The sequence below is a fragment of the Rhopalosiphum padi genome, chromosome 1 (assembly GCF_020882245.1).
Source record: "Rhopalosiphum padi isolate XX-2018 chromosome 1, ASM2088224v1, whole genome shotgun sequence".
Lineage (NCBI taxonomy): Eukaryota > Metazoa > Arthropoda > Insecta > Hemiptera > Aphididae > Rhopalosiphum > Rhopalosiphum padi.
The window spans coordinates 71,021,579-71,035,175 of record NC_083597.1 but is presented as its reverse complement, the minus strand read 5'-3'; the positions used below and the strand labels follow the sequence as shown (position 1 = coordinate 71,035,175).

General features: G+C 28.3%; 1 protein-coding gene across 1 annotated transcript in view; it reads left to right on the top strand.

Moving 5' to 3' along the window:
- Window positions 1-1,293: 1,293 nt before the first annotated feature.
- The window catches only part of LOC132925581 (laminin subunit gamma-1), a 55,781-nt gene continuing 43,477 nt past the window's right edge, over window positions 1,294-13,597 (top strand). Inside the window, exons 1-2 of the mRNA XM_060989994.1 lie at window positions 1,294-1,970; window positions 9,527-9,791. Coding sequence (XP_060845977.1) covers window positions 1,818-1,970; window positions 9,527-9,791 — 418 coding nt within the window. The 5' untranslated portion in view covers window positions 1,294-1,817. The remainder of the gene's footprint in view (window positions 1,971-9,526; window positions 9,792-13,597) is intronic.

Sequence of the window (13,597 nt, the reverse complement as noted above, 5' to 3'; positions counted from 1 at the left end):
CTTAATATAGGAGACTGTATAAGACATTATAATAATCATTGCAATCATCGAGGGCTATGTAAGTAGTTCGTTTTTCGGCATAATTTGTATAAAACCAATAATTAATTATTAGGACCGGTAATTAAAAATTATTGTGCGCGTATACCAGTATAATATGTTGTTATGACGTACCTACTCGGGTTTGTGTTGCCCTAGGTAGGTACACATTTATTTTTACTGAATACTGATCTGTAGTTTTGAACGATTTTCGAATGCATTGATATAGATTACACATCCTTATAAGTATACATAATATTATAATATGTATTTATGTATATTGTATATTAATATATTATAAAGAAAAATTAGCATTGTAAAATAATAATATATAATTTATTATTTAATTATAGGCATTCGAATGTGCCGTCAGTCATTCCCCCTTCTAGTTTATAATACTCCTCCTCAGGCATGTGTATTATAATAGTCTACTTTATATGGTTTATTATAATAAAATAGGTACAGTTAAACTAGAATAATATAATAAAAATATAAGTACCTAATGTAGCGGAATTTTTTTTACAATAATTGTATATATATATAATACATACACGATGTCACGATGATGATTGAACTATTTAAAGAACACGCGCAATCATATCGTACTATCATAGGTATAAAATAATATAACGATGGGCCATAGTATGGGCAAATGAATAAAATTGTAATAAATAATAAATTAATAAACCGTTTTCTAATAATGTGTATGTTTTGAAAATATATAACTGCTCTGAATTTGCAATGTATTTAATCACAAAAAGCCAACGTTTATAAAATACGTTTTGTATACAATTTAACTAGGTGTATACTGTATACTATACATAAACGAATATATTCCCACAAAAATTTGAAATTTAAATGTCAACACCTCTTGGGTATACTCGTACTAATATAATAATAAATACATAAAAGAATTGTTGGTGCGGAAATGGTATACAGGCATTTATATATTATAATTATAGTATGTTAAAATGATAATTTAAATTATTATTATATAATATAAGGGTATAGTATTAAAATAATTATATAAAAAGGCGATGATTTCATAATATACCTAAAATCTAAATATATATTTATATATATATATAACGATGGAGGACGAACACGTATAAAATCCAAATAATAATAATAAACGAGAGTAAAATCGGAGCGAAAGAGAACGATGAACGGGTAGCGGTGGAGTAGGCGGCGGCGGTCCGGCTGATAGGAGAGCTGCGTGCTACACACGTACCTACTACAACTACACTCAACAGTCATCAGACAGCATCCCGTAGCGCGCGAGATAGAAAACGTGCGTAGTGTGCGTTCGGTGGTCTCGGTGTTCACGTGCGTCTCGTCGTCGTCGTCTTCATCATTTCCGTTTCTCCATTCCTCACTCTCTCTTTCTCTCTCTCTCTTTTTGATATATTTAAAAACTCTATCTCTCTCTGTATATATATATATATATATTTAATATCTCCATATATATATATTTAATATATCTTTATCTCTCTCTCTCTGCTCCTTCTTTCCAGTCTCCGATCTGTACAAAACGCGCCACATTACATACTTGCACACACACATTTGGCCGCCACATGCCGCGGCGGTGGTGACCCTTTGAAATCACACATACGCACACGCACTAGCTCACAAACCCGCGTGCAACACACTGCAACTGCCGGTGATCTGCAGGACGTTTTACGTTTTACCGATTTCACCCCGTTTGTGTTTTCGAAAAATAATGTGGTTTTTGTGACAACTTCCTTGTATTCACACGTATTAGCGCATCCGATTTTCCGGAAATGAAGCTGATGTCGATGTCGCCGCTTTCGCTGCTGCTGGCCGCGGTCGTAGCTACCGCCGTGGTCACTGCTGTACCCGACGTAACCATCCCCGTCGAACCGATTTACAATACTGGCGGCAATCAATGTTATGACGAATACAACAAACCTCAGGTAGGTACCCTGATTTTTTTCTCAAATACCCGTCAAATATCATATTATTATTACTACTACTACGATTACGTGATGTAATCACAATGTGGAACGTCGAATCACGCGACCCTATGTAGGTATATATATTATATATAGGTACCTATGTGACTATGTATATAGCAACCCTCACGCAGACGAGTCTATCCGAAGAGAAAAAAAAACACTTCGTAATTTAAACACTACTCGTATAGATTTGAGTTATTTTTTTTATAAATAACATACCCGGTCGACTGATGTAAAAGAATATTATCTTAACGTTCGTCATCGTGTCGTCGTTATCGTCATCCGAGACCAACCCTTTTTCTTCTATACATTGATGGTTATCAATAATATATTAAGTTATACATGATGTATATATTATACACAATTTTGGTTTAACATGTAACGAAAAACTATAAACGATAGCGACGGTGCCAAAAACAATGAACCGTAAATGATATTTTTTTTAAACATTTTATCTAAATATTACTGGTTTTTTTTTACTATAACTAAAAATCAAAACACGCTATTCACTTAAAATTTAAATTATTGCTATGAGAATATTTTAATTGTGGGCTAAATGTATAAATTATAAGTTTATATAACTGTTTACTATTCGCAATTTTATTATTATCAATTATCTTCTAAAGATTATCTTAGAAAGTTGGAAAATATATAATTGCGGTTTTGCACATATGCTCACTGCAAACTATATAACATCATCATCTCTATTATGCGGTAATACCAATGTTTGCATATAGAGTAACCCTGTTGGTTTTCAAAATCTTTTGTTGCTCGACCTTTTTCTTTCGATCATGAATTCCATAGAAAACAAACCTCGGGCCCGAGGCGAAGGAATGTATTGTCTACAGTCTAAGGAATAGTTAGAGAATTGAAAAAAAATTTTTTTCCATTTGGGTCCAATGGTGATATGGTTAAGATGAACATTGGTTTTCAGCGAGTATAATAATGGCTCAAGGGCGTCGGGTTGTATTATATATTTTATAAAGGAGAATAATTCAAAATTTCTGTAATATTTGAGCTTAACAATACTCACATATTATGATTTTTTCAGTATATCGAATGATATATTTACTCATTATTGATTTATTTAAAACATACTTTAATATGGAATAACTTATAAGAAAAAATATACCTTTAAATATTGAGAATTGTATCGGTATAAATTGTAAATTACAATTGCAACTATAGTCATATAATAAGTGGCATTACCTTATCAATGATGATCGCGGTTAGCTTAGAATACCAATTGATAGTTTTCTAAGAAACGAGTAATACATTGGCCGTATTAATACAGTAGACTATATTTCGCGAGAGTTGCATTAAAATATATTTTTTAGTTTGTAGGTGATTTAATTATGCAATAGTCTTGTCTTATCTATATTACATATGCTCTAAATATGTTGTGTATATTGATAAAATAGGTACTTTTATTAGTAAATTTATTTCATTCGATTAGTCAATGAAAATATTAAAATTCAGTCTAACATTTGATGTATTAGGTGTATAAGAATTTAACTAAAAAATTGTATTTATTAAAGTGTATAGTAGGAACATGCAAAATTATTTTGTGATCATCACGTACACTTATAAGATTTTATCAATAGTATAATGTCTACATAATATATTATACTACCCACTTCCCACATACATTGCTACTTTGGTTACGTCTTTACATGATCAAAACACCAAGATTCACTATTTTTCAATTCTCAGTTTAAAATGTATTAACGTTTGATGTAATATTTTAACTGGTGCCTACAATAGTACAAAAACCCAAAACCCGTCCGTTGTTAATTATTATCTATCTAATAATCTTTAAATTTACATAAGTAAAATGGACTTTTAAAAATATAGAGAAAATTCAAAATAGAAACAAGATTGTTGACTATATTATTTATAATAATATAAATACCTACTGACTCATAAATTTGTCAATATTCGTTTATTTTATGTGTATTATTACGTTCGTTGATTTTATAATTAAAAAATAAGTATAATATACACTTATACAGTATTCACGAGTAATATATATAAGTGTAATTATAATACATAGGAGATCGTTTTTGTTTCATTAGTAAAATCGTAAAAGATAGAACAATAATTTATGAATTTTACCATAATTAAGTTCGATTGGGATGTAAAATAACTGAGAAGTATATCTTATTATTCTACAATATTATTAAGTTTCGTGCCACCCTGTGGCTTGTAGTATACGTATACGCCGTGTACGGCATTGGCGTGGCGTAGTTTCGTGACATCTGTTTCGGGTCGAAGATAGTTTCTAGTCTAATTTTATAAACAGTAGCCGCCATGTTCACGGGACCCTTTTCCCGAGCACAATATTTTACTATAAAAATATACGCATACACAGAACTTGTTCGTTGTATATAGTTTTAGTGTAACAGCAAACTGATCGTATTGGTATGGTATATAATACGACGGCAGACGGAAAACTATAAACGTAAACGGTGTAGTATTATATAAAAATAATTATGGAACGCGATAGGTGGACCGTAAAAAGACGACGGTGGACAGCGCGGCATTGCAGCAACCGTTTATGCTGAGACCTGACAGCCCGTGAAGAAATTTACAGCACGGACGTCGTTATTTATCCGTATTTTCTGGGGTAGGTTTTCTAGCGCATGTACAGAAAGCGGCTGAGAATTTGTCAAAATTGTTCGGCACTTTTGACAAAAACGATAATGATGATAATAATAATCATCGTCTCGTTTAAAATAGTTTGAGGATCAGCAGACCATTGGGTCGATTATTTTGTATTCGCGCCCAGTAAGGTCACAGGTTTCTGGTTGTTTTGTTAAAAAAAAATTCGAATCGAACCGAACTGGATGAAATTAATTTAAATTGCGTTTTTACGCGTCTTAGGACGTGAGAGGAGTATTAATATTTAATAGTATACTATGCATAATATAATATATATATATATATATGACGATTACCAACACGTGCGCGTGTTTTGTTACAATAATAATAATATAATATAAGATAGTTCCGACGCAACGCAGTGTTTTTGTGTTGACGAAATTTGGAATGAATCTGAAAAAATATAACGTCACAATATAATGTCCAGCTTCCTCCCCCCTTTATATCCAATACGGCAATACGTATAATATGTAATGTTCACTTCGACCCTATATATACTTATATTCGACTATATGCCAGTTATTTTTATTTTACATTCGTATATAAGCATTATTATAGATACTACGATATCTACAGTACCTAAACACTTCACGTTTTAGTTATCGTTGCTACATTTTTTTCTCCAAGTATATACATAAATCCATTTCTGGAAATCTAATCGTCTCGTCACATTGTTATCAAAAATATTCTGATACGATTGAACCCTTTGATCATACACCGCACTGGTGTGTTTTCCGTGACATCGTGTGCGGTCATGTTATATATACAAATCATTAGATATAGTTTTCTTTATATTATAAATAATAAACATGTGGTAATTTGGGCAATATAGCTTAACGTATCGAAATAAAACACATACATACATACATACCTATTATTTAATGTATACAAGTATAAAGCTGTCATATTAACTAGTAAGTATAAACTGCGTTAATTGTATCATTATTTGTATGTACGTTATAAATTGAAATATAAAAAAGCAGTATAATGTCTATAGTTTTCAAATTACAGTTAAATCTGTAAACTTAAATTATTATTTTTATATCAATCAACTGATGAGCTCAAAGAGATTATAAATTAGTAAATCATTTTAAAAGTATTTTGTTTTTAAATTAATAATGTACCGTTTTTTTTAAAAATAAAATATACTTTACCAATACTAAAATTAAAATTATAATAGTCATCGGCCTAACGAAATTTTTCCTCTCGATAACTACTTATTGGTTATTTCAATAAGTTCACCGAATTATATTTCATTATTATACAATTAATTATGTGTTATTGTAAATGTAAAAAAATATAATAAAAAATATAGTTAGTCATTTTCTCCACACAATAAAATATAATATAATATTAACTTATAACTTAATAGTAAATTGGGTCATACATATTATAATAAGTAATATGTTTGGATTAGTGGGTACACATTTTAACCACCATTGATAATCTAAATTAATTTTTTTTTTTACTGAGATTAACCAATCACAACAGATTTATTTAAGGTGTAACTCATAAATCATATTTGATTATTATTATATTATTTCACGCATCAGAAAGCTGTATACTGATTTCCATTTTCTCGACAATTTATTAAGTTGTACAGTATATACTGTATACACTATACAGAAATATGATATTCACTATAATTTAAGCTTTTTTTCTAATTTAATGACTCACATTTATGATTTATCTATTGTAATTTGTAAGTGTACATGATTAATGAAGTTAATCAGTTTTTCATCATATAGTTAAGAAAGAATATTAAAACTGACTGGATTTTTGTTTTTGAATTTAAAAAAAAATTGAATAATATTATATAACCGCTAAAAATATAATTACGGAACCTAATTGAAAATGATTTCCACAAAATCTTAGCACGATTTCGTATAATAATAAACTTTAATAGATTTAAAAAAACTAGCCGGTAGTAACTGATATAAACGTGACTAAAATGGATTTTTTGTGAAAAAAATATTATTTAATATTATGTCATACAAAATTATTCTGTATTAGTTAAACAAATTAATGCTTACACATTTATAGTTTATTTAATATAAATAACATCGTATAATAGCTATTTATAATTTCTCGAATTACCATAATACCTAAGTAAACTTCAGCATGCATGCTGTAATGTGTGTATTGTTGTAACGGTTCAGTAAATCTGATGACGTTACAAATTCACGATTTTGGCTAGCCGTCGTTGATTTTTAAGACTAAACTCTGTGACATTAACTCAGCATAAAATAACAATAACAAATTTTATTTTTCTTTGTTCCGTTTTTGATTGTGAAATATATTTTTGTATCAACGAGGTGAGTCCATTTGCACGTTATCTCCGTATATAACGATTGGACATACCTTGTTTTTGGACAATATTAACCGTGATGGTATGGCGAATTGTAAACAATCAAAAACTGATTTTCGAAAAAGTGGACTTGCCTTGTTGTTGTAGTGAGGTCTTCATTTGGTTAGTGTGTTCACGCATTAATTTTCGGTTCCTCAGGACTTACACGTACTAAAGTTAAGGACGACTAAAATGATCACGGAGACAATCACGAATATATTAGTTATAAAGGCAAATATTGAAGTTACCCGCTCATCCACGCATATAATTTAAACTTACCTATGTATAATTTATTTTTCATTATCAATTAACATTAATGTAACGTATAACTTTCAATAACAAAAATGCTCTACGCATAATACAATATAATAATATCTTCCTTGCAGTTCTCCTATTACATTCAATACTACAAAATATGTTTTGTTATCTATATGACATACTGAATCCTGTCTCCTAATCTTAGAGTAAATCAATAAAATAAACATCAGATTAATCTTAATTTATCATACTAAATTAAAATATACATATTACTTATTCAATGATGATGGTTATTCCTTCGCCACTAAGTACTTCACTCCGATCATCTTAACTTTAGATACTTATTACTATTTAACGATGAACTCGTTCAAAATTTTATATTTATGTTTTATTGAAACTATAAAATATATTTTTCTTGGAATATTAAATTAAAAATGTATACTGTCATTTAAAAAACAATTTTAAAAAAATATGTTGTTTTTTTTTTAAATAGAATTTATGTTTTACTTCAAGTAATAATATAATAAATAATAATATAAAACGTAAAACTTTTAAAAACTAGGTAATAATTTTCGAGAAAATTAGCATTCACCTTTTATTTAATTTTTCATATAATATATTGAAAGAGATCAATGACCAACGAGATAGTAGTGTGTGTGAGAGAGAGAAAAAGATTCTAGATTTATCGGTGGAAATTAAATCGTTTTTCTTTACTTTGATACGGTGGTGGTGGGGTCTTTCGGACGAGGGTCTAGTATATGACAACAATATTCTTGTTACGACGTTATATTATTATCTTGTACGCATTGTAAGCGCAGATAATATAATAACGACTCGCTCTACAGAGTAGTGTACTTATATACATAGTATATAATATATAAATGTATAGTAAACCGAAATGACACATGTTCAATTCCGGTAGCCACGCGTATCTATATAATAATAATGTAATATTATATAAATCCAGACCTGAATCCGGCAATTATTCACAGGTACACCGATAATAAAAACGTCTGACGTCGTGCGCCTTCTATATATTATTATAATGTATCCCCATCGGAAAGGTAGGGGAGTTACAACGTCTCTCTGCAACGCTTTGCGGCATTCCGTTGGATTTTTCTCTCTTATCCGCCATTTACGTACCTATTACGTTCTTCCCCGCGGTTTTCAACACAATGCTATATTATTGCAATCTACAATAATAGGCACAAGTGCTCCCAAGTGCGACTGCTCGCAGGAGGTCAATTCGTAACGAGCGAAAATATAATATGCGACTACAATCCAGAGGGCCGAGGCATAATAATAATAAACAATATTAATATTATAATATCAACTAATGGACTGTATACGTACGTCGCAGAGATATGATATTTTAAAGAATTGGTTTCGACCATGCAGATCGCAGATTTATGTCCCTTGAGCACATAATACGTAATACAGCCGCGATTGCCGCAGGAAATAATATATACTACGTTTACTGCGATTCGTGATTAAAATAATTATATACATTCGACGAGAATCTCGACTAAGTGCTTGATCACCACACAATTATAACAAAACTATGTACGTAGGAGCGATTAATATATAATATGTAAATCGTGTCATTCGAAACGTCTGCAGCTTTACATCAACTGTTCATTCCCGGGAGGAGATACCTATATACATTTATTATTACGTTTACCTATGTTAAACATTTGTAATTTATTTCGAGATTAATAAGAAAAAAGTGTATAAACATATATATTTATATATATTGTGCACAGTAAATTTTACGTTTATTAATGTACAATATTATGTACCTACATAATATAACGGTAATCATTTATTTATTTATGTGTAAATTAACCACTTAAAAAAAATATCTCTCTTTTCCCCGTCGACTGAGCTCAAGAAAATACATTTTAATCGTTAAGTATAGTAAACAAAAGGTAATGGCGTATTAAATAATCAATACTATATAGTCTTATTATTCTTATATGGTCTTAGGCGTCCATTAAAATCATCTCGCACATATTCAAAACTCCAATTTTCTTTATCATTGTTCGTGTCTTCCAGTTTGGTTCTCCATTCAGTGACTCAACGTCTGTTTAATATTACTATACCATCTTTATTATACTATTATATTATTATATTGTATACTTAATTACTAATTAGTGTTAATAATAACTAATATTTTATTGCATGGAAATAGCTTATGTATGCGAAAGTGTTTTATCTCATAATTTACACGATGGTATTTTCAATGTAGAGATGTATACCGGGTTTCGAGAACGCTGCGTTCGGATTAGAAGTAGAAGCAACTAACACGTGTGGCCAGTCCGGTCCTACTGAATTTTGTGTGCAGTCGGGCAGTCAAGTGACCAAGAAGACATGTGACGTGTGCACAGAATCATCACACTCGCCTTACTACATGACAGATTTCAGCAGCTACGCGAATCGAACGTGGTGGCAGTCGGAAACCATGTACGAAAACGTTCAATACCCAAACCAAGTCAATTTGACCTTGCATTTTGGTATGTGTCATTTTATATTTTTCAATGTTTAGTGTTAGTTTAAGTAGGCCATGTTTGACTGACTAACATTCCTATCATAGAAATATATTCTCAGGGATTATAAATCATGGTTGTAGATAACCGATTAGTTTAGGATAGGAAATGAGGAACTTAGGGTAAATCATGTATTTAAGATAATGTTTTGAAATTCTATATGGTTCATTAGGCCAACAGGAAGAATTAATGTGAAAGTAGTGAGCTTATATAATAATTGAAAAAAGTATAATATGGTTCACAATATATAAATAATTGTTCATACATATATTAACTAATAAGTTATAATATTTAATAGCGACAATTTTTTTTTTTTATTGAACAAAAAAAATATATTTTAAATAGTGCGTCTTGGTCTTAGTCAACATCATATTTGTTGTTAGTTTTTTAAATATAATTAAACAAAATAGTAATAATATTAATAATATTAATTAAATATTGTTGTGTTAAAAGATAACAATCAAAATTATTACATAATCTTTTTCTTATCTGAATTTGTATTCATTGACAGCCAGTATGTTGACAAGAAAAATTTTTGTCAGAAATAAATATTAAATGATTTATTATTATCGGAAGTAATATAATATAATAATAAAGCTCATAGGTTATTCACAATTTGCTAGATCGTGTAAAAATAAATTTTAAAGTTTAGAATTTTTTATGTAATTTTAAGTTTTGTTGTTTTTATATATAATAATAATTCAGAATTCAGAGTATATTTTTCTATAATCAAATATAAAGAGGATACCTAACATTATTTTTTTTATCGTTGGTTTTTTCGTAACTTAATGTGTAATAAGTAAATATAACAGATATTGAAATAATGTAAAAATACTCAATAATGGATTTTTAATTAAAACGTTGAAAAATAGAATAATAATAAGTTTTATATATTGAATATTGATAATAGGTACGTAATAATTGTAAGTTTAATCTAATACTTATTAAAAATAGTTAAAAGTGCATAAAGAATGCTAAACGTAAATTTGAAATGTACCTATAAAAACGTATCATATAAATCGTATAAATAATATATTTCCCAAAAGTAATTGTTTGAACAATAATTTAGATACCTAAAGATTTTCAATAAATAATCAATAGTTTCTATCAATTTTATGTAACTTTGTTTAAAAAAGTAACTTTTATGATTTATATAAGATATATTTTTCTTGACATTGATTTAAATGTATAAAGAGTTGTAAAACTATTAACCAAATATAGACTCCCCACCGAGAAACGCATTTACTTTATGCTTCGAAAATAATTTTTGTCAATTTGTTTAAACTTATCGATTTATTTTCAGTTTTATATTTTTATAGAACAGACATTTCAAATTATTACCCACTCGATCTTTGAAAATGGACTTTAACTAATAGTATAATAATATTAACTATACAGAACCTTCACAGCATTTGTCTTTAATTTATGTTTTTTTTTTTTTGCTATTACGTGTAAATATATTATAATCCGCTATAATTCATTGACATTTTTGTAACAATTGCATACCATGCTGTTACAGAATGAGATGTTTTTAATTAATTCTATTAACTCTTTCTGATATAACCTGACAGTCTGACTCCTATGTACATTTTATTCTGTATATAAACGTAAATTACATACATGGCTACTGTTTTGGATGGGCTAACAGGGGCGGAATTTTATCATACTATATTTAATGTGCAATTAACTCCATTTTATACTTTGTACGATGTATGCCGATGACGAGTGTTGAGTTTTATGTTTTTAATAGCGCCTCGAAAATTATAATTAGTTTTTATCTTGTACCTATTAAGTAATTTTATATTTTCTGTTTATAATATTAACAGTAATATAATGATAGGTATATTTGATAGCAGAAGGCGGGAATTTGTAGGTTTTATAATTATTAAGTGGTTGTAAATAAAAGTTAAAGACAAGTTGGAAAAATATTTTTTTTAATCTTTTTATTAGAAATCATTTTAGTCATAAAATCTAATAAAATAAAATGTAGTTGTAAAAGAATAAAATTATACGAAGTGAAAAAGTTATAAGCAGGTTTATTTTTAAATATTTTAATTACTTATTAGCACAATGCTACAAATACTATACAACTACAACATAAATCATTACCTTTGAAAATCGATATACGTATCATAAGTTTATCATAAAATATAATATTCTCATTTCAAAATTAATCATATTTTAAACATTTATTTTTGGTGTAAAATGTTTTTAAAAATATTCTGTATTATATCATAATATACCTAATATTGTGTATTTATGTGTATAGCATGATTTGAATCTTGAAAACAATTAAGTCCGGGATGCAACAAAATTGTAGGTTATGATTATTATTTCGTGTTTATAGACGTCTTTTTAATTTCATGATGCTATAGCTATACTCACTTAAGGATAAATCGCCATGACGCGTAATATCGAAATACTCGACTGCACGATTATTTAATTATTTTGTCGGTCAGCGAACACGTAATATATCCATCATAATAATATTATATTATTAGGTACGTTAAATAAATAACAGCTCATATAGATTTCCACGATGAACAATAATTACATGCTGTAGTTGACTTAATATTGATTGTTATTGATCTGTCAGTCGGTTGAATTTTTAAAATTCGTTCGTGTTTGTACTTCAGACCGTTACTGTAAGGCATGAGTATATTATGTTTTCAAATCGTTTAAACCACGTAGGTAATTAGTTCTGTCTTCTAAAAACCCGAAAATAAATATATCTACACCTCTTGATTTATTAACAAATAATCTTAGTAATGCAATTTGTATATAATTTACTGTTAATAATGTTATCTCCGTATTTTTTTTAACACAACATGATTATATAATAAACACGTAACATCACAAATATAAAATAGGTACCTAATTGATTCATAAACTTAATATTGTTACAATCTTTTAAATTATTTTATTGCTTTTAAGAAAAAATATAATTAAATAATATAATAAATATTAGCAATGCATTCATTGTACATCCTGTATTACTGAACTCTTGTTAGAAAAAAAAATAATAATAACATCCTATCCTATCGCAAAACTACGTGGGCTGACAGTTCCGCTGATTATTTCATCATTTTTATGCTATATATTATAAATATCAGGGTTTTACATCCTTTAGTAAAATAAGCCTTCTAAATTCTAATAGACTCGTGGACCGACGAAAATTAATGTAAACCCAATAAATGTTAATTAGAGAAACTTGTGTATGAAGCTGTCAAAATTAACAATAAACACATCATACTATGGTTGGTTTATTTTGTATTGTTCGTTCTATACATAATATATAATCTGGCATCTTCTGAATAAAAATCGTTTTAATTTTTATTTTTGTCGTTGAATGATAGATAATATGCTCATCCACTTATGCTATGAAAACAGTTTATTTAAATTACAAAACTAGCATTAATATACATTTTTGGCAATAAATTATATGCTTGTTATTTCTAACCAATCATGACGTATAGTTAAAATTGTAGATGTAAATATAAGCATTGATTTTTATTCGTTTTATTTTAGAAGGTACTTATTATAATATATTCGTTACAATTGTAAAAAAATGTATTTACTAGAATTTTTTTATGAGTTTTTTGAGTTTTTATTTTTTATATTATTTTGATAAAATTTTTATTTAATTTTGTACTAAAATATTATTTGTTAATTTTATATTTTGAATTAAATGAAATAACGTAAATGATTTAAACAATTCAGTTTAAGTGTTTTCGGTCACCAAAGAATTATTATATTTCACGATAAAAAGAGCT